Consider the following 27,095-nt stretch of genomic DNA (forward strand, 5'->3'; position numbering starts at 1 on the left):
AATCTTGGAATCTCCTGGAAAATTCTGACTCAAGCTCTCTCATGTACATGGAAATGTTAGCTGTGTTGACCAAATGACGAGTGGAAATCTCTCTCAAGTGTCTGAAATAGAGAAATGCTTTTCTATATCTTACACATAAACTTGAAGTTTGGTCGTGAATGCCTTCCACGTCTCAGTCAGACTCATGACCATTTGTTCAGCTCCCTGAACAGCCATTGAGTTCATTGAAGTGCAATGTAATGTCTGTCAAAAACATACGTTTCTCAAGCCACCTGACATCCTCAAGCTCTGGGTAATGCTTGTCCTTCTCAACAAGAAGGCCCTGAATGCATCAATGCACTTCACGAAACTCAGTTGTGAAAAGTGAAATTTAGAACAGGGTACCCATTTTTATCTTCAATTATTTTGGCGAATCCTTTTTGCTTTCCCACCATTGCAGGGGCACCATCAGTACTAAGCAACACCTTGATTAGTCTACTTAATTGGCATAAAAGACTCCACCCCAACTTAAATGGTCATATGCTGTAAGAAATTATCTACCCAATAAGGCGCAGCCTTGAGTTTGAAATACGACCCATCCATCCTCAACAGCTTATCCGGGTCCGGGTCGCGGGGGAAGCAGCCTAAACAAAGAGGCCAAGACCTCCCTCTCCTCCGCCACCTCCTCCAGCTCTTCCGGAGGGATGCCGAGTCGTTCCCAAGACAGTCGAGAGATATAATCCCTCCAACGTGTCCTGGTTTCCTCCCCATCTGACATGTCTGGAACACCTCCCTAGGCAGGCATCCAGAGGCCATCCTTACCAGATGCCCGAACCACCTCAACTGGCTTCTCTCAACGTGGAGGAGCAGCGGCTCTACTCCGAGCCTCTCCCGAATCGCTGATCTTCTCACCCTATCTCTAAGGGAGAGCCAGGCGACCCTGCGGAGAAAGCTCATTTCGGCCGCTTGTATCCATGATCTTGTTCTCTCAGTCACTACCCAAAGCTCGTGACCATAGTCTGAAATACTTATTTTTTTTAATCTGGGCAACCATAGGTTGCTGAACACTGGCCTATATTAATCTTTGTGAAGAACTGCGTTTTCCATTTTAAGGAGTGACAGTTACAGTAGGGTCTCCAGGGGCTACATAATCTGTCATTAAGCTGCATAAAACCATAAATGAAAATACTGCTTCTTCTCAAAATCAGTGAGCCCCAGCAGCGCTACTTTCTTCCGCCAGCGAAATTTATTCAGAGCTCTCATATCATCAGAGGTATGACTGGCATCCGGTTAATATTTTGCAGAATGCTGCAGGGTGTGAAAAAGTCCTCCTTTAGAGTATGTTTTGCTGAGCACCAACTGAGAACTCAAGTACGATGCTGATCATTCTGCCTGGATTCACACGCTCCTCCTTATGGTAACTTCTTTCGGCTGCTCCCTTTAGGGGTCGCCACAGCGGATCATCTGCCTCCTTATGGTAACATTTACACTAAATGGCGCTTCACAGATGCACGTCATTTTGGATCAGCTCACATTAATTCAGATTCCTTTATTGATCCCAGGGGGAAATTGCAGTGGAATGTGCATGGAAATGGAGATTGTTTTCAGACTGCTGAGGGGAGTGTGAATATAAACAGCTCAGTTGTAGATCTGTGTTCTTACTGAGTTTAATGTGTGACTGCAGGTGCTATCAGACTACATTTCTCTCACTGCAGATTCTGCAGATTTGTAACGACATTCCTTCCGTTTCCCTCTACCTGATCAGTTCTGCTGGCGGCTGGTAAATCCACTGTCTCGTGACTGGAGAGCTGAAGGCAGAAAGTCTCAGCGCTGAACAGACACAGACTGCAGACCGGCGCTCACGTAGTAGCTGTTTCTAAAGTTCATGAACCTGCATCACACAAACACACACACACCATAAACTGGGCTTCACACACAGCAGCAGAGTCCTCACTTTAACACTCACCCTGTGTTCATCAGCTGCAGCTCTCAAGTGAAGGAGAGAGTGAGCGTGTGAGTTTCCCTTCAGTTCAGGCCTCTCCACCTGCGTATGCTTGACATTGATCTGAATTCTTGGCCCACAATAAAGTAATTAAAGGTCCATGAAAGAGAAGCACAGTCTTATTAATAATGACATGTGAAGAACAAACTTCATATAGCACTTTTCACAAAACCAGTTTATCCATCCATCCATCCTCCACCGCTTATCCGAGTCTGGATCGTGGGGGCAGCAGCCTAAACAAAAAGGCCCAGGCCTCCCTCTCCTCTGCCACCTCCTCCGCCACCTCCTCCAGCTCTTCCGGAGGGATGCCGAGTCGTTCCCAAGACAGTCGAGAGATATAATCCCTCCAACGTGTCCTGGGTCTTCCCTGGGGTCTCCTCCCTGTCGGACATGTCTGGAACACCTCCCTAGGGAGGCGTCCAGAGGCCATCCTTACCAGATGCCCGAACCACCTCATATACCATACTGGACACCTTCTGCTGCTGGGCTGTTCGGAGAAATTCTGTCCATAAAAGTTGTGAACAGAATCGGTGACAACGGACAGCCCAGCCCTGACTGGAAACCAGTCCGACTTACTGACGGCTATACGAACCAAGCTCCTGCTCCGTTTATACAGGGACTGAATGGCTCATAACAACAAGCCCCTCAACCCGTACTCCCGGAGCACTCCCCACAGGATCCCCCGAGGGACGCGGTCGAATGCCTTCTCCAAATCCACAAAACACATGTAGACTGGTCGGGCGAACTCCTACGCACCCTTCAGGACCTTGGTGAGGGTAAAGAACCAGTTTAAAGCTTGTTAAATACGGTTCACTGTAGACACAAATTTCTTTACAGTGGTGGTGGCAGGAACCAGTGCATACAACCAAGTCACCATGACCACAACATAGACATAGACATTTAATTTACTATCCAGAACCACCAGTGAACCTAACATGTGTCCTCCAAGTTTCATATGGAATGTTGATCTGAAAAATATGTTTCATCGGAGGACTATTTTTCCTCGTGATGCTCAGCATGTACCTCTCTTAATATTTTCAAAAAAGAAAAAAAAAGATTTGGAACAAAATCTTCTCTGAAAATGATCACAGATCAATGTCTCAGACATCAGGCAGCGTATACATCGACAGGAACGTCGGCCCCTTTCAGTGAGTCAGACCAACAGACTCGGCTCACAAACAAGAGTCGGCGCTCTCCGCTCCCAGATGGATCTTCATTCAGAAGCACTGTTCATGTTTTATTGTTCCCAAAAATAAGCCAGTGCAGGAACATTATCATTTAAATGTCTATAAAACCATAGACATAGTCTAAATAAATAATTTAAAAATGTTCGTTAGATCTGCTGTTATAGTAGTTTCACTCGATGACTTTACAGAGATAGAAATCACAAGATTCCCTAACAAATCACCAAGAAACAGGCAGGTAAACATCAGAAATCAGAATAACTAACAAAGTACACTAAGAATTACAATTAAAACTGTAAAGAACAAAACCAGAGACAAACTAACACACCTAGCAGCAGGTTTGGGTATAATGAGGCGGCAGAGCTGGAGCACATCACTAGCATTTAGAAAGGTTTCTGTGAGGGAGATTTCAGAGGCATTAAACTCTCCAGACGTCTGGTTCCCATCACCAACACTGTGAACAGTTCTGACTTGATCTCTGTAGAACTGCATTTCACACCAAACCACCCTGAAAGACTGTATTTCCCACAAAACCATTTAATGATGTACTTTTCAAAAATGGTTGAATTCCCCTGTAACTCTGCTGAACTCCACCAACAGACAAATGCTTCATAATCAGGCTGAAACACAGAAGATGCCACAGATAGAAATGTTTAGCTGCTTCTCGCAAACTAAGCTGGATTAATATGAATAAGATGTGCTGAACCCGTTTAAGCAGCACTGCTGCTCTGACAGTCTGTATGTTGACCCTGGAAAATCTTCCTGAATTAGGAAATCAGTGAATAAATCCATCAGTCTGGTTTTTCTCAGCTTTACTGCAGGTATTCTTAGGACTTTCACTCAAAGACGATCTGCCCAGTCCAAATCACCCCTGAGCTCAGACAGATAAACTGGTTCCGTTAGCTTAGCTAGGCTAGCCGTGTGACGTTAGTCAGCTATAATGAATTAAATACATGGCTCACATTAACGTCTACAGATTTAATATTCAACTATAAACTGGGACAAATGTCATTTAATGAGCTACATCTGCCAGTTCAGCTCCAGCTACCGTGAAGATGGCGATGACGGCTAACGGAGATAGCTAGTTAACTAGCAAGCTAACGTTAGCTAATCCTGTCAGGAAAACCGGTCATTCAAAACAACCAGAAACATACAGTAACGAAATAAACACCACCAGAGGTTCACTGACCCGACTTTACTGCGTTCGCTCCACACTAAGACGTATAGTTTCAGTGATTTTACTCGTTTATTTCTGTCAGAGACTCTGAGCTCCTGAACACAGTTTCTGTGGGAGATCGGATTCTTCACGCGCTGCAAACACAGTGAGGCGGGAAAACTCACACAGATAAAACCACACAACGCCAAGAGAGACACCGCAACACGGCCATTACCTCCACTAAAACTACACAACGGCGAGAGAGACACCGCAACACGGCCATTACCTCCACTAAAACTACACAACGCCGAGAGAGACACCGCAACACGGCCATTACCTCCACTAAAACTACACAACGCCGAGAGAGACACCGCAACACGGCCATTACCTCCACTAAAACTACACAACGGCGAGAGAGACACCGCAACACGGCCATTACCTCCACTAAAACTACACAACGCCGAGAGAGACACCGCAACACGGCCATTACCTCCACTAAAACTACACAACGCCGAGAGAGGCACCGCAACACGGCCATTACCTCCACTAAAACCACACAACGCCAAGAGAGACACCGCAACACGGCCATTACCTCCACTAAAACCACACAACGCCAAGAGAGACACCGCAACACGGCCATTACCTCCACTAAAACTACACAACGCCGAGAGAGGCACCGCAACACGGCCATTACCTCCAATAAAACTACACAACGGCAAGAGAGACACCGCAACACGGCCATTACCTCCAATAAAACTACACAACGCCGAGAGAGACACCGCAACACGGCCATTACCTCCACTAAAACTACACAACGCTGAGAGAGACACCACAACACGACCATTACCTCCAATAAAACTACACAACGGCAAGAGAGACACCGCAACACGGCCATTACCTCCACTAAAACTACACAACGCTGAGAGAGACACCACAACACGACCATTACCTCCAATAAAACTACACAACGCCAAGAGAGACACCGCAACACGGCCGTTACCTCCACTAAAACTACACAACGCCGAGAGAGACACCGCAGCACGGCCATTACCTCCAATAAAACTACACAACGCCAAGAGAGACACCACAACACGGCCATTACCTCCAATAAAACTACACAACGGCAAGAGAGACACCGCAACACGGCCATTACCTCCACTAAAACTACACAACGCTGAGAGAGACACCACAACACGACCATTACCTCCAATAAAACTACACAACGCCAAGAGAGACACCGCAACACGGCCGTTACCTCCACTAAAACTACACAACGCCGAGAGAGACACCGCAACACGGCCATTACCTCCACTAAAACCACACAAAGCCAAGAGAGACACCGCAACACGGCCATTACCTCCACTAAAACTACACAACGCCGAGAGAGACACCACAACACGGCCATTACCTCCACTAAAACTACACAACGCCGAGAGAGACACCACAACACGGCCATTACCTCCAATAAAACTACACAACGCCAAGAGAGACACCACAACACGGCCATTACCTCCAATAAAACTACACAACGCCGAGAGAGACACCGCAACACGGCCATTACCTCGACTAAAACTACACAACGCCGAGAGAGGCACCGCAACACGGCCATTACCTCCAATAAAACTACACAACGCCGAGAGAGACACCGCAACACGGCCATTACCTCCACTAAAACTACACAACGCCGAGAGAGACACCACAACACGGCCATTACCTCCAATAAAACTACACAACGCCAAGAGAGACACCACAACACGGCCATTACCTCCAATAAAACTACACAACGCCGAGAGAGACACCGCAACACGGCCATTACCTCGACTAAAACTACACAACGCCGAGAGAGGCACCGCAACACGGCCATTACCTCCAATAAAACTACACAACGCCGAGAGAGACACCGCAACACGGCCATTACCTCCAATAAAACTACACAACGCCGAGAGAGACACCACAACACGGCCATTACCTCCACTAAAACTACACAATGCCGAGAGAGACACCGCAACACGGTCATTACCTCCAATAAAACTACACAACGCCGAGACACCGCAACACGGCCATTACCTCCACTAAAACTACACAACGCCGAGAGAGACACCGCAACACGGCCATTACCTCCAATAAAACTACACAACACCGAGAGAGACATCGCAACACGGCCATTACCTCCAATAAAACTACACAATGCCGAGAGAGACACCGCAACATGGCCATTACCTCCAATAAAACTACACAACGCCGAGACACTGCAACACGGCCATTACCTCCAATAAAACTACACAACGCCGAGTGAGACACCGCAACACGGCCATTACCTCCAATAAAACTACACAACGCCGAGAGAGACACCGCAACACGGCCATTACCTCCAATAAAACTACACAACGCCGAGAGAGACACCGCAACACGGCCATTACCTCCAATAAAACTACACAACGCCGAGAGAGACACCACAACACGGCCATTACCTCCAATAAAACTGCACAACGCCGAGAGAGACACCGCAACACGGCCATTACCTCCAATAAAACTGCACAACGCCGAGAGAGACACCACAACACGGCCATTACCTCCACTAAAACTACACAACGCCGAGAGAGACACCACAACACGGCCATTACCTCCACTAAAACTACACAACGCCGAGAGAGACACCACAACACGGCCATTACCTCCAATAAAACTACACAATGCCGAGAGAGACACCGCAACATGGCCATTACCTCCAATAAAACTACACAACACCGAGAGAGACATCGCAACACGGCCATTACCTCCAATAAAACTACACAATGCCGAGAGAGACACCGCAACATGGCCATTACCTCCAATAAAACTACACAACGCCGAGAGAAACACCGCAACACGGCCATTACCTCCACTAAAACTACACAACGCCGAGAGAGACACCACAACACGGCCATTACCTCCACTAAAACTACACAACGCCGAGAGAGACACCACAACACGGCCATTACCTCCAATAAAACTACACAACACCGAGAGAGACATCGCAACACGGCCATTACCTCCAATAAAACTACACAATGCCGAGAGAGACACCGCAACACGGCCATTACCTCCAATAAAACTACACAACGCCGAGAGAAACACCGCAACATGGCCATTACCTCCAATAAAACTACACAACGCCGAGACACCGCAACACGGCCATTACCTCCAATAAAACTACACAACGCCGAGTGAGACACCGCAACACGGCCATTACCTCCAATAAAACTACACAACGCCGAGAGAGACACCGCAACACGGCCATTACCTCCAATAAAACTACACAACGCCGAGAGAGACACCACAACACGGCCATTACCTCCAATAAAACTGCACAACGCCGAGAGAGACACCACAACACGGCCATTACCTCCAATAAAACTACACAACACCGAGAGAGACATCGCAACACGGCCATTACCTCCAATAAAACTACACAATGCCGAGAGAGACACCGCAACATGGCCATTACCTCCAATAAAACTACACAACGCCGAGAGAAACACCGCAACATGGCCATTACCTCCAATAAAACTACACAACGCCGAGACACCGCAACACGGCCATTACCTCCAATAAAACTACACAACGCCGAGTGAGACACCGCAACACGGCCATTACCTCCAATAAAACTACACAACGCCGAGAGAGACACCGCAACACGGCCATTACCTCCAATAAAACTACACAACGCCGAGAGAGACACCACAACACGGCCATTACCTCCAATAAAACTGCACAACGCCGAGAGAGACACCGCAACACGGCCATTACCTCCAATAAAACTACACAACGCCGAGAGAGACACCACAACACGGCCATTACCTCCAATAAAACTGCACAACGCCGAGAGAGACACCACAACACGGCCATTACCTCCAATAAAACTGCACAACGCCGAGAGAGACACCACAACACGGCCATTACCTCCAATAAAACTGCACAACGCCGAGAGAAACACCACAACACGGCCATTACCTCCAATAAAACTGCACAACGCCGAGAGAGACACCACAACACGGCCATTACCTCCAATAAAACTAGTCCAATACTAATCTCACCTATATTAGCAAATACTCTCCTATTAACCAGCAAACAAACATATATACCCTATTTTAAATAGTCTTTCTCAGGGGCTTATAGGGATCACTTAACTAACAAATACTCTCCTCATTTACCCTAAACAATAAAAAGTCCTCCTTAGGGCTCATGAAAACTCCTAATCCGTACTTTGTGGGGCTTATAAACTTTAATCTCACTATGTCCTCCTTATAAGAGGCTCATAAATTTATTTCTATCAAATCCCCTACAAAGGCTCATAGATTTATTCATATTCATAAAGTATACATTAACAAATTCTAAACTGTCCCCTTGGAGGCTCATAAAGTTTCAACAATACAAGCAGAATTCCTTTTCTTCATTACACATACACAGCTTTCATACATTCACTCTTCATCCACACAGCAGATCTGCATCTTAGAAACTGACACACTCAGAGAACTTAACCACACACGCATATTCGACCACACACATAGCTGCGCAGACACAACCAACGCACACACATAGCTGCGCAGACACAACCAACGCACACACATAGCTGCGCAGACACAGAAGCTGCTTCGCACACACTGAGAAAGAAACAGAGGAGGGGCACTCAGCTCATTATAAAATTGACCTTGAAATCAACTAATAATAATCAAGGTTTTTATCGGCCTGCCTATTGCAGCCTCTTACAAGAGGGCTTTCTTTCCCCATTTGCGGCCCCTTTTCCCTTTACTCTTTTCCTTTTTACACTTCACTTTACTTCTTCTCTTTGTTCCTTCACTTTTCTCTATTACCTTTAACTACCGAATTCCCTAGGCCCAGGGTGTTCTCCCCCAAATTTAGACTATTACACTTATTCCTCAAGGCCCAAGTTTCACACTGTGGTGAATGGAAAACACATGACTTACTGTCAACGAGATAAAAGGGCCCTAATCTGCGTTACGCTTGCATGGTGTCAATCAATCCCACTTCTAGTGTTACTCCTAGGGTATTAACTTCTTCTTAACTCTATTTACTCTTTTCTACTCTTTTTTTCCCTTTATTCTACCATACTCCCCCCTGTTGCGGCGTATTACAACGCAACAAAACAAAATTTAGAACGAAGAGGCAAACCCACAACCAAGACAGCATGGCACACCCACACAAAGCCCTTTAACGGTGCGACCAAACAGCACAACAGAACAACACAGCCTCACCGAATGGACCAGCGCTCACACATGTGAGAAAAACTCACCCTTTCCTGTCGACAATAGGAGCGGAAGTTGATGCGTCACAGCAACGTCTGAAGTTCGTGACGCCAAATTCTTGTCACTTCACTCTTCATCCTGTTCGTGACGCCAAATTCTTGTGGTTTATTTAGTAGCGATGCTGTGAAGGTGTAGGAACAAACTCTTCGGTGACACTCGTCTCTTGCATAAAAAGATGTTTATTAGCATTGAGAGGTCGAAGTCACAGACAAGCCTTCGCGAACCAGCTTGGAGAGAAGAGCCAATTGTTTCTCTGACACGTACATTTACAACTCCAGGTTTTATACCGGTGTGGCCATCTGGTTTCTGTCCTCAATTTCGATGTATGGATCTTCTTCAGCCAAATTTGGTATAAACATACGTTATTGTCCAGAGCAGCCCCAGTCGCCTAAGCCCCATATATAGCATTTGTTGACATTCAGGGGGGGCCCTATCCTGTTCAGCTGCCTCCTGAAGCAGCTCCACTACTATTTCAGTCAGAGGCCCACAGAATAAACTCAACCAGAATCTACACAGTCTAATAACCAATATAATAGAAAATAATGTTACGACTATAGAATTAATAAGGTCAAATTCACCACACCTCCAATAAAACTACACAATGCCGAGAGAGACACCACAACACGGCCATTACCTCCAATAAAACTACACAACGCCAAGAGAGACACCGCAACACGGCCATTACCTCCAATAAAACTACACAACGCCGAGAGAGACACCGCAACACGGCCATTACCTCCAATAAAACTACACAACGCCGAGAGAGACACCGCAACACGGCCATTACCTCCAATAAAACTACACAACGCCGAGAGAAACACCACAACACGGCCATTACCTCCAATAAAACTACACAACGCCGAGAGAGACACCGCAACACGGCCATTACCTCCACTAAAACTACACAACGCCGAGAGAGACACCGCAACACGGCCATTACCTCCACTAAAACTACACAACGCCGAGAGAGACACCGCAACACGGCCATTACCTCCAATAATACTACACAACGCCGAGAGAGACACCACAACAGCCATTACCTCCAATAATACTACACAACGCCGAGAGAGACACCGCAACACGGCCATTACCTCCAATAAAACTACACAATGCCGAGAGAAACACCACAACAGCCATTACCGCCAATAAAACTACACAACGCCGAGAGAGACACCACAACACGGCCATTACCTCCAATGAAACTACACAACGCTGAGAGAGACACCGCAACACGGCCATTACCTCCAATAAAACTACACAACGCCGAGAGAGACACCGTAACACGGCCATTACCTCCACTAAAACTACACAACGCCGAGAGAGACACCGCAACACGGCCATTACCTCCACTAAAACTACACAACGCCAAGAGAAACACCACAACAGCCATTACCTCCAATAAAACTACACAACGGCGAGAGAGACACCGCAACACGGCCATTACCTCCAATAAAACTACACAACGGTGAGAGAGACACCGCAACACGGCCATTACCTCCACTAAAACTACACAACGCCGAGAGAGACACCGCAACACGGCCATTACCTCCAGTAAAACTACACAACGCAGAGAGAAACACCGCAACACGGCCATTACCTCCACTAAAACTACACAACGCCAAGAGAAGTGACAATACAACTGTTCCAATTTAATTTATTTTTTCAAGTATAAAAGCAATTTCCAAGAGTAAAGAAATATTCCACATCAATTTCCTCTGGATCTCCGGTTCTTCACTTTGGACACAGTTAAGTCCGGTTTGAAATCAGAGTCAGATTGTCACGTATGGAATGAGCAGGGAGGCTGGATCCAAGTGTGAGCAGACTAACAAAAACAAACTAGCAAAGCACAAGGCAGGGAAAGAACCACTAAACCAGACAACATGACGAGAAGACTGACCGGCACACAGGGCTTAATAAAGGATGCAGCAAATGGGGAACACCTGGGGGGTGGAGGAGACAGAGACTAGAGACAGGTGAGGATACTAACGGGGAAGGTGGAGAACTAAAAACACAAGCAGAAAGCACGTGGCTACAACACAGGGCAAGTAACAAAGGAACGAGGGGAAACCGTGACACAGACTTTAGTGATTGTCTCCTGCTTCTGAAATCCGCCTCCTGAGAAATAAAACTCTCACTTTGATGAAAATCCTGTCACATGTGACTCGTCTCAACCCGGTCTCAGCTGAGTAACATCTCCATAAGAACAGTGTGAGATCTCATCCTCGTCTGTCAGCACAGAAGGAGAACTCACGCTTTTCTCCTTCATCACCAGAACTTCTCACAGTGAGATGTTAATGTTAATCTCCTCTTTTCCCCTGAGGAGGTTCAGGAGGAACAATTCCAAAATCATTGACTCGTCAGTAATATAATATCGAGATCCGATTCATTTCTGAGAAGGAAAGTTTTCCTCCGGGAACCTAACATCACTTTTTAGAATGTGTAAATGGAGTAATAGTATTCTGTTATTTTCCGCAAGGCTGTGTAGTTTTGGAGAGACTAGCTGTATTCCCAGAGGAGAAAATCTTTCTTAAGATTGTCTCAGAGAAATAAAGCAGATCTCAACATTATAGGATATTATTATATTATTATAGGAAGGAACAGTGGTGTCTGAATTGTTTCTCCTAAATCCCCTTCAGGACAAAAGAGGAGATTAATCTCAGCATCTCACTGTGAGAAGTTCTGGTGATAAAGAGGAAAAGTTGGAGTTCTCCTTCTGCGCTGATGTAGTGCTGAAGGAGTTCTGTAGTATAGAATAGAGCTGTGTAAGAAAACCACCCAGACAGACACTCTGCAGCTGTTTTCCATTTATAACAGCCTGTGTATTAGACTGCTGCTCATATTCACCGTCAGTGGCGTATCTAGAACTTCCAGGAGGCCTAGAGTGATCTTCATATTTATGTCGATGGTTAATCTAATGGATTAGCGTTTCTCTCAGCTCTTGAAGTCCTGACCAACAGATGTTTATCTGGCTATTATTGCTCTGTTTAGTGTGTTATTTAAGGATTTCCCACCTTGTTCAACCAGATAGAAATGTAATTCTATTCTGATTGAGTTATTACTAATTTATTCTGATTAGTTATTACTAACGGATTGTTAACACACTATCAGGCTGTGTGTGAATATAGTGACTGTGTGTAAAGATAATAAAAGTAATAATATTAATGCACTATTTAATGTGCACCTGCCTTTCTTTGCAGTGCTTCATTAAGGCTTGCTGAAATGCTTTGTGTAAAAGAAATTCTCCTCAGCATCAGCATCACAGGACTGTCTGTCCACTCAGTGGCCATCTTGACATCGTCCTCGGGCAGTTATGTCCACTCACTCAGGATCAGACTCCCTTTGAATGAGGAGAGACCTGTAAACCCCAAACTGAAGCCCGTGTGTCCTTCCACAGCAGTGGGGGGTGTTCCCACTCACAGCTGTACCACTGTTACCACTGAGCTGATTGGCAGTTTATATTAAAGGGTGTGACTTTCCCAGCAGACAGACACCGAGTTAAGAGTTACGAGCTTTCCCGTCTTTTTCCGTGATTTACTGATGATGTAACAAAAATACTATTGACATGCTGTCACGGTTGGCCCCGCCCAGTCCTGTCCATGTGCTCCTTTGTTTTGGTTTCAGTCCTGCCCCCTGTTTGGTTACTCCGCCCCTGATTGTATTCACCTGTCCCACATTGTTACGTGTATTTAAGCCCTGTGTTTGCCCCTTACGTTTGCCAGTCTTTGTATCTGGTCTTTGTTTGTGTTGGTTCTGGTATTTGTTATGTCTTACCCTAAATCTGTACGTATCGGCTCATTGACCCTGGACTGTTATGACCATGACCCTGGATTTGCTCCTAATAAATCTCGCTTATCTCAGCGTGTGCGTCCGCCTCCTCGCTCCCCCTTACAGAAAGATTGGCCAACACAGGACGCAGCAGGTAAGCGAGACTCCGGCATGTGGTTGTTCCGTTGGGACGAAACTCCGGCTGTTTCAAAGCAGCCCGAGTTCGCCGTGTCCCAACGCCACCACGCCAGAGACAGCAAATCCCCTGGCGCTGAGGGAACACGAGCGTCTCGTCGGTCCCGCAAGAAAGCGGAGGGCCTTCCCGCCTTGTGTCCAGGCGACGAGAGCTCAGGTAAGCGCCTTGGGTCTGCCCGTCTTGAGCGCCACTGCAGGGAGGAGCGACCTGCAGTGCAAGACGGGGTCAGACGGAAGGAGCATGCAGATGACCCGTTTTTTGGGACTCGGCTTGTTCGCAAGCGTCACTGCGAGCTGCCTATCGCTCGAGTGAGCTTTGGGAACGGCCGAGTGGGTCCCGTGTCTGTCTTTCTCCAGGTTGGAGCAGAGGTCCCCAGCCCGAAAGCCCGATCCCGTGGCCGCACCCCGCGGCACCTCTGATCCCGTGGCCGCACCCCGCGGCACCTCTGATCCCGTGGCCGCACCCCGCGGCACCTCTGATCCCGTGGCCGCACCCCGCGGCAAGCCCGCGCCTCCGGACCCGCCGCCAGTCGCCGCGCCTGTCGTAGCAGGCCCGCCTGCCTCCGTGGACGTCGTAGCAGGCCCACTTGCCTCCGTGGACATTACATCCCCTTTGTTCCCGCCCTTGCCTGTATCTGTTCCCCGTGGTCCTTCTGTGCCTCCTGTGTGTGTTGCTGTTCCTTTGTTTCTGCTAATTGACCCTGGACTGTTTTGACCACAGCCCTGGATTTGCCCCTAATAAATCTCGCTTATCTCAGCTTATCTGTGCTTCCGCCTCCTTGCTCCCCCTTACACATGCTTCACTTTGCTGAGGAGTTTTGTGATGACTCAGAGCTACAGCTCAGTTCTTTTCCCACTGAAACATTTCCAAATTCCCAGTTTCTTTTTCAGTCATTTCCTCTAAAGGCTGTTCTTCCCTGGATGTTTGTGGACTGTGTCACAGAGATCACTCTGTGCGGCTCACTGTCGTGGACTGTACTCGGTTCTGCTGGCAGCTGGTCACCTTACGTTCTGTTTGTGGTTCTGAAAGTTTAAAGTGGACAAAAGAGCTTTTTTCCCTCTTTGTTGAAGATCCAGCACAACATGGCAGGAAACGTGAGTGTATAACTCAACATCTCTCTTTCTTTCTCTTCCCCTCTCTCTTACTCGGTCTCTCTTTCTGTTTCTCTCTGTCCCTCTTTCTCTCTTTCGGTCTCTCTCTTTCTTCTCTCTCTCTCTCTCTCTCTCTCTCTGTCTGTCTGTCTCTCTCTCTCTCTCTCTCTCTCTGTCTCTGTCTCTGTCTGTCTGTCTGTCTGTCTGTCTGTCTGTCTGTCTGTCTCTCTGTCTCTGTCTTTCGGTCTCTCTCTTTCTTCTGTCTGTCTGTCTGTCTTTCGGTCTCTCTCTCTTTCTTCTCACTCTCTGTCTCTTGTTCTTCTCATATGTGAATTATTAAGGAACATGTTTTGTGAAATGTTGCCTTTGGTTTCAACTGGTAAAGTAAAAAAGAGCAGTAAAACACTGAAAACATGTTTTTTCCTCTTTCTTTCAGAAAACAGTCGACACCGAAAAACTTGGTAAGTAAGACGAAATCTTGAGACTCTGCATTTGTTTTTGTTTTTTTTTTTTTTTGTTTTTTTTTTTTTCCTGTTCTGGCAAATCTGACAAGCTCAGGCTTGAGATCTACCCAGATCCAGTTTCCCGAAAGCTTCTTACACTGTAAAAAAAAAATCCTTTTTGTTTCAACTTAAAGTTAGTGTCCATGCTGCCTTAAAATTTTAAGTAAAATTAGAAAACATTTATTAAATCTTTGCATAAAGTTTACAAACATCAAATTAATTAGTTGAGTGAAAACATTTGTTGCTTAAATGTAAATTCTTGAGTTAAGGTAACTAGTTGACAATTTAATTCAAATAGAACTGTAATGTTGCATGAACTGGACATCAAATCAGTTCAACTTAAAAACCTTAGTTTAACCAGCTACATCGCTTTTTAATACCAACTGAAATCCTTTGTTCACTTATCATGATTTTGACTTCTTTCAAATAGAATTATGTAGTTAATGTAATGTCTCCACTAATCAGTTCTACTAAAATTACTTAGCTTAACCAGCTTCATCGCTTTTTAATACCAACTGAATTCCTTTGTTCACTTAACAATTTTGACTTTGGATTACTAAAATGTATTTGCACCAAATTGATCTTAATTCGGTTCTCTATTGCTGACTTCCCTTCATCTTAAAGCGGAACTAATTGAAATAGCAAGCTTATGCAACATGTGAAATTGTTTTACATAATTTGCTAAATAGTATTTAGTGTAAATTTACTGTAGGGAAAAAAAGCAATACAACTGCAAGCCTTTTAGAAGTTTAATTAACAAGGACAAGGTAAATAACCAGCTTGCTGAGTCCAATCAAAACAATTTGTACAAAATGGTTGAACACAAAAATGGAATTGTATGCAAGTTACTAGTTACGCTTAGCTCATGTACAAATAATGAGCAGAATGAGGCAGAAACAAATACTTTTTGTAACAGTGCCAATGACCAACAGAGCCACATAACTAGCTGTACAACAGCTCCAGTTACTCAGCTGGGAAAAACAGCTTATAACAGTTTATACGTGCTTGTGGAAAACCTAATCATTCTATTTAAGCCAACAACTTTCACAGCTGGGCAATATAAAAATGTTTTATTGGGCCATGATAAAATGATAAAATATACTACCCATCTGAGAATAATGTAGATTTCATCAGTGCTTAAAGAAAACCCTGACCAACTGCACATTTAAATACAGGTATAATTAGTCTAAGTGCAGCACCTTTTTCTGTACATTGTTTAGGAATCTGCCACTACTATGCATTTCGTCTGAGGGAAAATATTATTATGCATTTCCGATTTTGAAGACCAATTACCCCAACCTACCAATTCACCAACATTACAGTAGGAGTGATGGAGGAAGACAGAGCGCCATATACCCACCCAGAGAGTTGTGCTCTCTGATGTTCCGGCTGCCAATGACAAGCAGTATTACCCGGGATTCGAATCAGCAATCCTCGGCTCAGTAGCTGGACCACCCAGAGACCCGTGATAAAATATTTTTATCATATCACCCAGCCCTACTTTCACCTAAATTATATATACAAGTTGTGCAGCAGTATATAGCTCCTCCATAAACAGGAACCACAAATACCAGTAATGTACTTGCATAGTATTTTGAATCTAGTCTAAAATACGTCAGACGTCCTAACATTTTGGAACTTTTCAGCAATTTTTTTTTTTTTTTTTAAAGATGTAAAAAAAGTGGTCTAATGACACTGAATAAAACCCCTAAGGTCTAACTAAATAAAAGATATTACACCACATAAATATCAGCTATGGTAGGTATGGATAGCAAACAAAACTACCATGACAATCAAATAATTTCTAAGTCTGTAAATGACTCTAATTAATCTCTTCAAACCACTCTAACCCATTTACACCTGATCAATTGAATTATACAGAACTTTTCATGTGGTCTCTAATATTTCTGAAGAAATATTAGGCTCAGTTTAGCACATGTATTTTTGAGTATACACAGCATATCCACTGACTGCTTTACCACCTACAGAGTTTTACACAAGAGTCTGTTGAGTCCATGAACCCTGGCAGAACACTGTTCACCCCCAATGTTCAGTAGAACCTTCTGAATGACCTCGAAGGTGTAGCGCGGTTCCTTGGGGTAGTCAATATTAAGAGCAAATAGCAGACCAACAAGCATAGCTACCGCATAGGGGAAGTCACGAATGCCATTCAGGACGATCTGCTCTTCCAGTACCACTGAAAAGTCAAGGACGTCCTCCTCTTCTTGTATCAGCACGATACCAATTATTCACTCCTTTTGCCACCTGCTCCTCACTCTCTGTAGTCTACAAGTGAGAGAGTAATTTACTGAATTAGTACATTTAGTGACAACCAGTCTACCAGGCAGTAGTAATGATATATTATATTATCTGAATAAAATTACTGCCTGTTAGACTGGTTGTTTGTCATTAATATTAGTAGTAATACACACAGATTTTCTGACTGTTCATAGCCATAGTCCACTTTTCACCCTGATCTTCAGTGGTCAGGACCCCACATGACCAACACAAAGCAACTATTATTATTTGGGTGGTGGGTCATTATTCTCAGCACTGCAGTGACACTGGCATGGTGATGGTGTATGAGGTGTTAGTCTTTGTTGTGCTAGTAAAAGTGCAGCAAAAGATTGAGAGCTTCCATCTCTGACTTTACTTTTATCTACAAGGTGGAGCAGCTGTAGGTAGGAGTGTGTAATAGAGTGGAGGACAGCGAGTGAACACGGTGTTTAAAAACTCCAGAAGCACTGCTGTATCTGATCCACTCACTGTACCAGCACAAAACACACAAACACCTCATACACCACCGCCACGCTAATCAGTGCAGTGCTGAGAATAATGATCCACCACCCAAATAATTCTAGCTGCTCTGTGGTGGTCAATCCTCTGGATCCTGAGTATTGAAGAACAGGGTGAAAGGAGAATAAAGTATGCAAAGGAACAGACAGACTACAACTGCACACAATTACATAAAACATGTTATTACTACAATGTCCTTATATATGATCAGTAGATTTGATAAGATAGACAGGAACAAAGTGGCATACACTGCATACACATGTGCGCCACTAGACACCAGTAGGTGAACTGATCATGCATCTGACACGTGTCTGCATGCGTGCGCACACACCTTTATAAAAAGACTCAATACTGTAATTGTGGCAATGCATCATTAAATATATGTTAAATACAGTTATGAACCATTATGCATGTTGAAATCTGTATTTTCAAAACTTACACAATTTATGAATGGCCAAAAACACAACCAGTTCAGTGTGTGTATGATGCACATGCAAAAAAAATCCATATCATTTGAGCATAACTAACATTCACTAAACATGCATTTTGTCTGCATAAGACAAACTAAAAATCAGATGAAAAAATGTAAAATTACACACAAAACAAAAAATTCCAGTCAAGCTTACCTCAGCAGTCTTTAGAAGTTTTGACGGATCCTCCCTGAGAAAATGCGGAAGGCCTCTCAGAATGACTGCCCTTTTCTTTTGAACTGAATTCAAAGTGACACACAAAGTGACAATGCACATCAGTTTCACCACAATTAAAACAATTAACATTGGCTATGTTCACACGCAAATATATTCTCCAATATGAATTAATTTAGATGATAGGATCTTATGTAAACAAACAACTGATGAACATCTCCATGTACGTGCATGCTACAAATAATCTGATCCAACATGACCATATGTAGAGTATCACTGAGCCCGAGTTTTCAGATATTGAGTGGAAGCAAAGGTCCCATTTGATTTTTTTTTTTAATCAAATAAAGTAACTTAGTAAGAAATGCCCTTTTTTGTTAAATCTTTTTTGAAGTATGACAGGAAAGTTTTCAGCATATTCTTGTGTCCTGTGTTGTACACAGACTGGCCCATCACGTGGAGACGCACACGTAAGTCCACATTTAAAAAAAATAAAAATAAAAAATAAGAATGTATGTGTGGCGGGTATGGCGTGTTCTGGCCTATATATTTCTATACATGTACTCACATCATCATCAAGCAGAGACAGGAGGCTGCTAAGTGAATGCAGTGACTCTTGGCCCTATACATCTGCAAGAATCTTTCCAAATACTGATCCAGCCCAGAAACAAACGTGTCCCACAGGTCAGTGGAAGTCGAGCAAATTCTGCTTCAATCTACAAAAAATAAAGCCAAAAACAAACAAATTTTTAATTGTTACCTAAATAATTATACTTTATGTAACTGCGATGATTTAGCAATTAATCCATATGCAGCTTCATCAATTTACACTGAAAAAAGGCTGCTTAAAACCTTCATAGAATCTGCAGAGAAATCAAGCAAACGTAAACAAACATTATCTACATAGCATAGACGTACCTGTTTATCTGTGAACAAAGCTGGCCACTTGGCCTTCACTTCTGCCACAAGTGGTTGTTGTTCAACTATTTCTTTTCGTCGCAGAGAGAATGTGCTGGCCATCATGTCAGTAACTTTCTTCCAATCGACCCTCTTCTTCTTCATCTCTGCAACAATGGCTGCCCTCTCCTCTTCCAGCACATTCTGGGTTTTGCCTTCAGGAATATCTGGAAGAAAGCTGACTTCAGCCTTTTTAGCTTTCTTAAGCTTCTGTTTTGGTCCTGAATTTCGGCAATTCACTTTCAAGAGAGAAAAAAATTACCCCCACCTTATTGCCTTATCACAATGTTATGTTTCTTGTTCACCAGCTCCATGTTAAAAATTTCACGTTCTACAATGGTGCAGCAATTACGTTACAGTGCCTCAGAGCATTTAAAGTAGAAAAGTGGTAAAGTATAATTAAAATAAAGTGGATGTTTCACTAATGCACTGTGCCAATAATGATGAATCACTAAAACATGCTGATGTTACAATTACTTATGACAGCGGTGTTCTACGAGAGACATTTACAAGGGTAGGTTGACATCCTCAAACACATTCTTTAAAAAAAAAAAAATCATGTACTGAAAGACAGAAAGATGGCAAGCCAGTTTAGTGAAAAACAATCACCTTAAACCACACTGAGCTTTAAATGAACACATACAACACAGTCCAGTCAGATTATGACCACCTCCTTGTTTCTACACTCACTGTGCATCTTATCTTTAGATCATATAGGACACTTTGTAGCCCTATAATTATAGACTGTAGTTCTGTATCTATTTCTGTATGTACTTTATGCTCCTTTCACCCTATTCTTCAAATTGTCAGGACCTCACAGAGTAGCTATTGTTTGGGAGGTGGGTCATTATTCTCAGCACTAGAAAGACACTGGCATTGTGGTGGTATGTGTTGTGCTGGCATGAGCAGATCACACGTTCAGCATTGCTGCTGGAGTTTTTAAACACTGTGCCCACTCCTACCTATAGCTGCTCGACATGGATGGAAAGGGCAAAAAAAACCCTGCCCCTTCTTCATCAGTGCCAACAGGATGTACTGTGGGGTCCTGACCACAGAAGAACATGGTTAAAGGAGGATAATGAAGTATGCAGACAAACCGAAAGACAGTCTCTAATTATATAGCGTCCTGAATGCATAGTAAAGCTGCTAAGATGGACAGTGAGTGTAGAAACAAGGATGTCATAACGTTCTGACTGGACAAAACAAACACTCTCTTTGATTGAAGTTCGTAAAATTTACCTCAATGCAGCAGAAACGCTTTTGGAGAGATCAGAAGTCTGCCTTTCACCATATATGCTGACAGGGGGAAGTAATCATTGAGCTCCTCTGGTTGGACTACAAGCAGCTTTGCAGAGTGGTTCCTGCAGACTTCATAGCATCTCAGGTGTTCCAGGTTCCAAGCTGTATAAGGTTCCACAACAAAACAGGGATTGTTTTCCACAATTAGCACATTAATCATTTTTCCAAAACCAGGAAGTCCACTTGTGCGCTTCCAGTGGATAAAAACATTCCTTGAGGGTATTTTGTCCCATGGATGAAGGCAGTTGTGGGAAGAGATACAGAAGTCAAACTTCCAAATTTCTTTCTGATAGCATCTTCCAGAAAAAGGTCCAAAATCTCAAAAGAAATGGTTGAAATTTTTCCAACTTCCACTGTTGGTTTTGTACAGGTTAGGTATGTCCATGTGATATGCTAACATGAGCTGGTGCCTTGAAGCTAAAGTCACCAAAATGTTTTTGAAATTATTAACATCCCGGACAACTTTCTTAAAGAAGCTGTGCTTGGCCTCAAATCGTATTGTCCAGAAGTCAAGCAGAGGACCAAAACAGCGAATCAAATAGGGATAGTGTTCAAGATAATGGTGCTTTGGTTTCAGGTTAAACGTAGGAAAAGCTTCCTGCACAAGCTGCCGATGTTCAAAGATTTTGGCCTCAAGGTAGAACAGTTTTTCCTCAGTAAATGTAGATGAAGCTAATATTTCCACAATATCTTTAAGATCTGAAATGATACCCCAAGCTTTGTCGTTCTCTGGTACTTTATCCCCAATTAGCAAAGGCAGCAGCCTCAAAAGCGTCCAATTTTCATGGCCGTTCCCACCAATTGTCCCTTTTAACGTGAATGCCTTTGGAATTGCTTGTGGTTTGTTTGTTTTGTCTGAGAACTTGTATGGAAAACGCTTAATGGCAGTACTCAGTTCCTCTAAAGTAAAATACTTGTTGGCAATCAATGTCTTTAAACACAAACACAGCTCCACAGGCACTATTCCCTCCAGCAAATCATGTAACAAGTCAAGTGGAAAGCCCGTTATGCAGTGAAAATAGTTTAGTTTATTTAAAACAGTCACCCTTAACTCCGTCAACAACTATGCTGGCGTGCTCTTTAAGGCTCTTAACAGCTTCATTGTGCAATATTTTGGTTCTTAGTGGGAAGCATCCAGTTCTTACTGATGTACTCTGAATATCACTGCGACTGGCTAAGCAGAATCGGCAAAATTTATCAACAGAGAATGACTCCTGAAAGCCAGCAAATGAATGTGCTCCTAAATTATCTGAGGACACATACAGGACTGTGCCTTTCACAAAAGTACCTAGCCTATCAATGTAAAATCCTTCATTTTTAAGTAGTGGTTCAACTATTTGTGCATACCCAAATGTTTTCACATCATTACTATTGCTCAGCAAGGCTAGGTATATACTAGACAGGGCAGATCTGTATTTGGCAGGCAAATTTGCAATTACCCAATAAATAGCAGTTATTTTATGTTTCTTCCTTGAAGTTCCCAAAGGGTTGCAGATTTCAAATTCATCTATATGCACACACAGTCACTGTAAATACAAGGAACCGGTACTCGTCCTCCGTAATGACAGTGGCTCGATCTATAATGTCCAAGAATTTTTCGACAGTTGTTTGTGACGTAAGTGCAAAGCTTACATTTCCACCTTATGCATTAACAGCACGCACAGCATCAGATCACAACCTGAAAGTTAAAATAACAGAATATTAGCAATTAGGGTTGCAACAGTATGAGATTTTAAGGTGTAATAGCCATCTAAGAAAAGTATTATATAGAAAGAGGGAAAAAACTGTACCGCCTACATTTAGCTAGGCTAGCTTTTCTAAAACGGCGGCATGTGTTGAAACGGCTGGTCTATGGTAGAGCTGCGGCCAGTTCTCCAGCTCTGCATTTCTTTGCAGCCTGCTGCGCGAAATTCGAGAACATTCATCAACTAGCTAAACACAGTGTCGAACACACCAGGAGCGGCTTTAGTTATAGTCGGCGAAGCAACACGAAAAAAAGTCAGTGGTCGCCCACCTTAACAATTGTCCTGAAGCTCTGTATTTCACCGGGCTAAAACTGTCGCGCGCTTGAGTTCAATTCGAAACGTTCCTAAATCTGGCGCCAGAAAGGAATCACTGTTTAAAGTGGAACGGCTAAACGAGTTTTCAGCTGTAACTTACTTACTTTAACGCTAGGTTAATCATACACCATCTTAAAATACACATACCCTAGGTTGGTTAACCTAACGCAATTTGTCTAAATATTTCATAGATACTTTTATCTAGCGTTATGCTTCTCAAATAGGAGTGCGCCATCGTCAAACAGCCTAGCTTTGTAGCTAGCTAGCTAAGAGCTAACCTGGTTATTAGCAGCTAACTAGCTAACTACCGAAGGCCAGAACACAATTACTTTAGCTGCAGCTAGCCAGCTATGTGTTTAAATATTGCCAGCCACCTTAGGAGAGCTATGAGAACATTCGACCGCGTCAAAAAGATAAAAGTATGACGAGATTAAGAAACTTAACCCAATAGGCAAAACGCCCGCCACATCTGAGGCCTGCCTGTCGCCAGAAAGAAATGGCGGGCCTCTACGGCGCCCTCTGTAGTAAAGACACGCCCCTGCGCTGACGTATTGAACGTTAAAAAAAAAAGACGTTATGGCACGTAAATCGATTTAATTAATATGGTGATTTCAGATGACTTGAAAATCTAAGTGGAAAAAGCTTTTTATTTGTTAAGAAACTATAAACTTGAAATAATAATTTATAAACAAATTACGCAGTTTTTAGTCATATTGACAATACATTTTTAGTTCAGATAACTAAAGTGCAAGACCATTTTTTTACAGTGTAGATTTAAGATCATTTTAACAGTAGTGTATGGGAGGAAAGCTAATAAGCTAAACTATGGCTGATGATTCAGTGGAAAAAAGGCAAGTCAAGCCTACAGCAAAGGCTATGGAGGATGCTTTACAGAGGCAAACGTGCTAGGAGGGCTAAGCCAAGTTAACTAACTGGAAAGAAAAACGAAATGCTTGAGTTAATGGAGGATGATGGCAATGTGGATGTGGTAAAAACCAAGTTGCACACAGAGTTTAACCAGCTGTTTGGAGACTTTTGCAACCTTAACACTTCTGTAAAGGGGCTTTTATACCAGATTGTGTCTGAAGACGAAATGAAAAAGGACCAGCAGAGTTGGTTTGAGCCCAAAGCCACTTCATTTCGTGAATTAATTGCTGGGGTCAGTGCTTGGTTTGAAGCTGCTGCCCAACGTAGGGAAGAAGCAAGCAAGTTTAATGAGGTTGTGTGGCCTGGAGATAGTGTATCGGCTACATCCTCTAAGAGGTCTAAGAAGTCTAGAGCAAGGTCTGGATGCTCCACAGCATCGTCTGTAGCTTCCTCTGCACGGTTAAATGCCGAACTGGAAAAGGCAGCACTGTTGGCTAAAGCTGCAGCACTAAAGTAAAGATATACTTTGGATGAACAAGAGCTGAAGGTTAAAGCTGAAAAGGAGCAGCTTGAGTTGCAAGCTGCACTTGCTGCTGCTGATGCTCAACTTAAAGTTCTACAAAAATACGAAGAGTTGAGTGATGCAGGTCGTGATGCAGGTGTACTGCCTATTGTAAGTGATGGGGAATCCATCACTGGACCTTATGTAGCAGACTGCCAGTCTATCCACAGTCCTGCTGCACAGGTTCATGGTGCTGCTGGCCATGGCTTACTCAGCCATGGTCCTCCCACTAATGGTGTTGCTCCTCCTGATAGTCCAGTAAATACACAGACTCTATGTACTGTAATGCAGCGACAGAATGAGATTACAGAATGCTTGGTACAGCAGCAAAGACTCTCTTCTTTACCACCTCAAAACATTCCCACATTCAAGGGAGATCCTTTGGACTACATGCTCTTCATGACAGCATTTGAGCATGGTGTAGAGAGTAGAACAGAAAACAGCAGAGACCGACTATTTTTTTGGAGCAGTACACCACAGGGCACCCTAGAGATTTAGTGCAGAGCTGTTTTCACATGAAGCCAGATGAAGGGTATTGTGAAGCTAAACGTCTCCTAAAAGAATATTTTGGAAATGAATACAAAATATCTGTAGCATACATGGACAAGGCGTTAAACTGGCCTGACATCAAGGCAGATGACAGTGAAGCACTCAACTCCTATGCTCTTTTCCTGACAAGCTGCAAAAATGCAATGGCAGAGCTGGAGTATATGGATGAGATGGATAATGCTGCCAACATGCGTGCAATCATTTCCAAATGTCCATATAAGTTAAGAGAAAAGTGGAGAGGTATGGCCTGTGACATACAAGAAAAACAAGAACGCAAACCTACATTCAGAGACATAGTGGGGTTTGTTACAAGGCAAGCAAAAATTTCTCTCCACCCAGTGTTTGGAGATGTAAAGGACAGGCACAAAGCACAGACAAAATCTCTGCCAAACATGAGGTCAGATAGAATTGGTAGTAAAATGAGTTTCACTACCACAGTGACCAAGTTGAACAGTCAAGAGAGTGTAGATATGGGGTTAAGTCCAAGTAAAAATGATCCTATCAACGCTTCTAAACCATTCAGAAAGCCTTGTATCTTCCCCCTCTGTCAAGGGGAGCACACACTGGAACAGTGTAAAAGGCTGCAGAAATCTCTGCACAGAGAAAAACTGGACTTTCTCAGAAGTAAGGGCCTATGCTTTAGTTGCCTTAAACCAGGACACATGAGTAAGGCATGTGGAGAGAAACTGAGGTGCCAACTATGCTCAATGATACACCCCACTCTCCTGCATATGAATATCAAAGAGAAGGTTGAACCCAGGTCAGAGCAAGCAAAGGACACAGAGAGTCCTACAGTGATCAGTAGCTTTGTGGACATAGCCGACAAATACGACTGCAATGGGGCCGGGAACACAGACAGTGTTCTTGCTATTGTCTCAGTACAAGTAAAGGCAAAGAAGGGCAACAAAATAGTTGCTTCTTATGCTTTTTTGGATCCTGGCAGCAATGCCTCATTTTGCACCGAAAGGCTTATGCATGAGCTTAACCTTTGTGGACGAAACGTTAACATTCTCCTGACCACTATGGGTGAGCAAAAGATTGTTCGCAGTACTGCTGTAGCTGGTTTGGAAGTGAGTGGCCTTCATAATAACAACTTCCTTGAGCTAACGGAAGTGTTCTCCCAAAAGGCTATTCCAGTGAGTAAAGCAAATATTCCAAGTCAGGAAGAAGTAGACAGGTGGCCTCATCTGAAAGATGTTTGAATTCCAAGCATAAGTGGAGAAATAGGACTGCTTATTGGTGCAAATGTGCCTAGGGCATTAGAACCAGAGGAGGTAATCCACAGTGTCAAGAATGGGCCTTATGCTGTGAAAACAATGCTAGGATGGACTGTTAATGGACCTCTTAGGGAGGACAGCTGTAGCATGACCAAAGCTGGAGTACCACATGTACTGTCAAATCGTATATCAGTGTGCAGACTAGAAGAACTGTGGAGTCAACAGTTCAAGTATGACTTTCCTGAGGGTAGGCAAGATGAGCAGACAGAGATGTCAAAGGAGGATCTTCTTTTCATGGACAGGGTGTCCACATCAGCCCAGTTGAAAGGTGGTCACTGCTGTATTGGTCTGCCCTTAAAGAACAAGGAGGTTAAAATGCCCAACAACCGTGCCATTGCTGAACAGCGTCCATTCAATTTGAAGAAAAGGCTTCTCAAAAACACTCAATTTCAAGAGGACTATGTCACATTCATGAATGATATGATTAATAAAGGCTATGTAGTGAAAGTTCCAAACAAAGACATCAACCGCAGCGATGGAAGAGTGTGGTACATTCCACATCATGGAGTGTACCATCCCAAAAAACACAAAATCCGTGTGGTGTTTGATTGTGGAGCATCATATCAAGGAACCTCATTAAATGAGCAACTTCTCCAAGGGCCCAACCTTAGCAATACCTTGATTGGAGTTTTAACAAGATTCCATCAAGAGCCTCTGGCAGTAATGGCTGACGTGGAAGCCATGTTCCACCAGGTAAAGGTTCCCGCTGAAGATGCCGACCTGCTCAGATTTTTGTGGTGGCCAGGTGGTGATGTAAGTCGGAATCTGGAAGAGTACAGGATGGAAGTGCACTTATTTGGTGCCACTTCATCACCAAGTTGTGCTAGCTATGCTCTGAGGCAATGTGCAGAGGACAACAAGCACATGTTTGATGCTTCTGTTGTTAACACAGTGCTGCACAACAT

The 27,095-nt window shown here is 43.8% G+C and overlaps 1 protein-coding gene across 1 annotated transcript in view; it reads left to right on the forward strand.

Annotated features, from left to right (window-relative positions):
- The first annotated feature begins 14,535 nt into the window (after positions 1–14,535).
- Positions 14,536–27,095, forward strand: part of LOC108415437 — a 44,500-nt gene continuing 31,940 nt past the window's right edge. The window contains exons 1-2 of the mRNA XM_037536742.1: positions 14,536–14,682; positions 15,116–15,140. Of these exons, the coding sequence (XP_037392639.1) occupies positions 14,671–14,682; positions 15,116–15,140 (37 nt within the window). The 5' untranslated portion in view covers positions 14,536–14,670. The remainder of the gene's footprint in view (positions 14,683–15,115; positions 15,141–27,095) is intronic.

Source organism: Pygocentrus nattereri, chromosome 3, assembly GCF_015220715.1.
Source record: "Pygocentrus nattereri isolate fPygNat1 chromosome 3, fPygNat1.pri, whole genome shotgun sequence".
NCBI classification, from domain to species: Eukaryota; Metazoa; Chordata; class Actinopteri; order Characiformes; family Serrasalmidae; genus Pygocentrus; species Pygocentrus nattereri.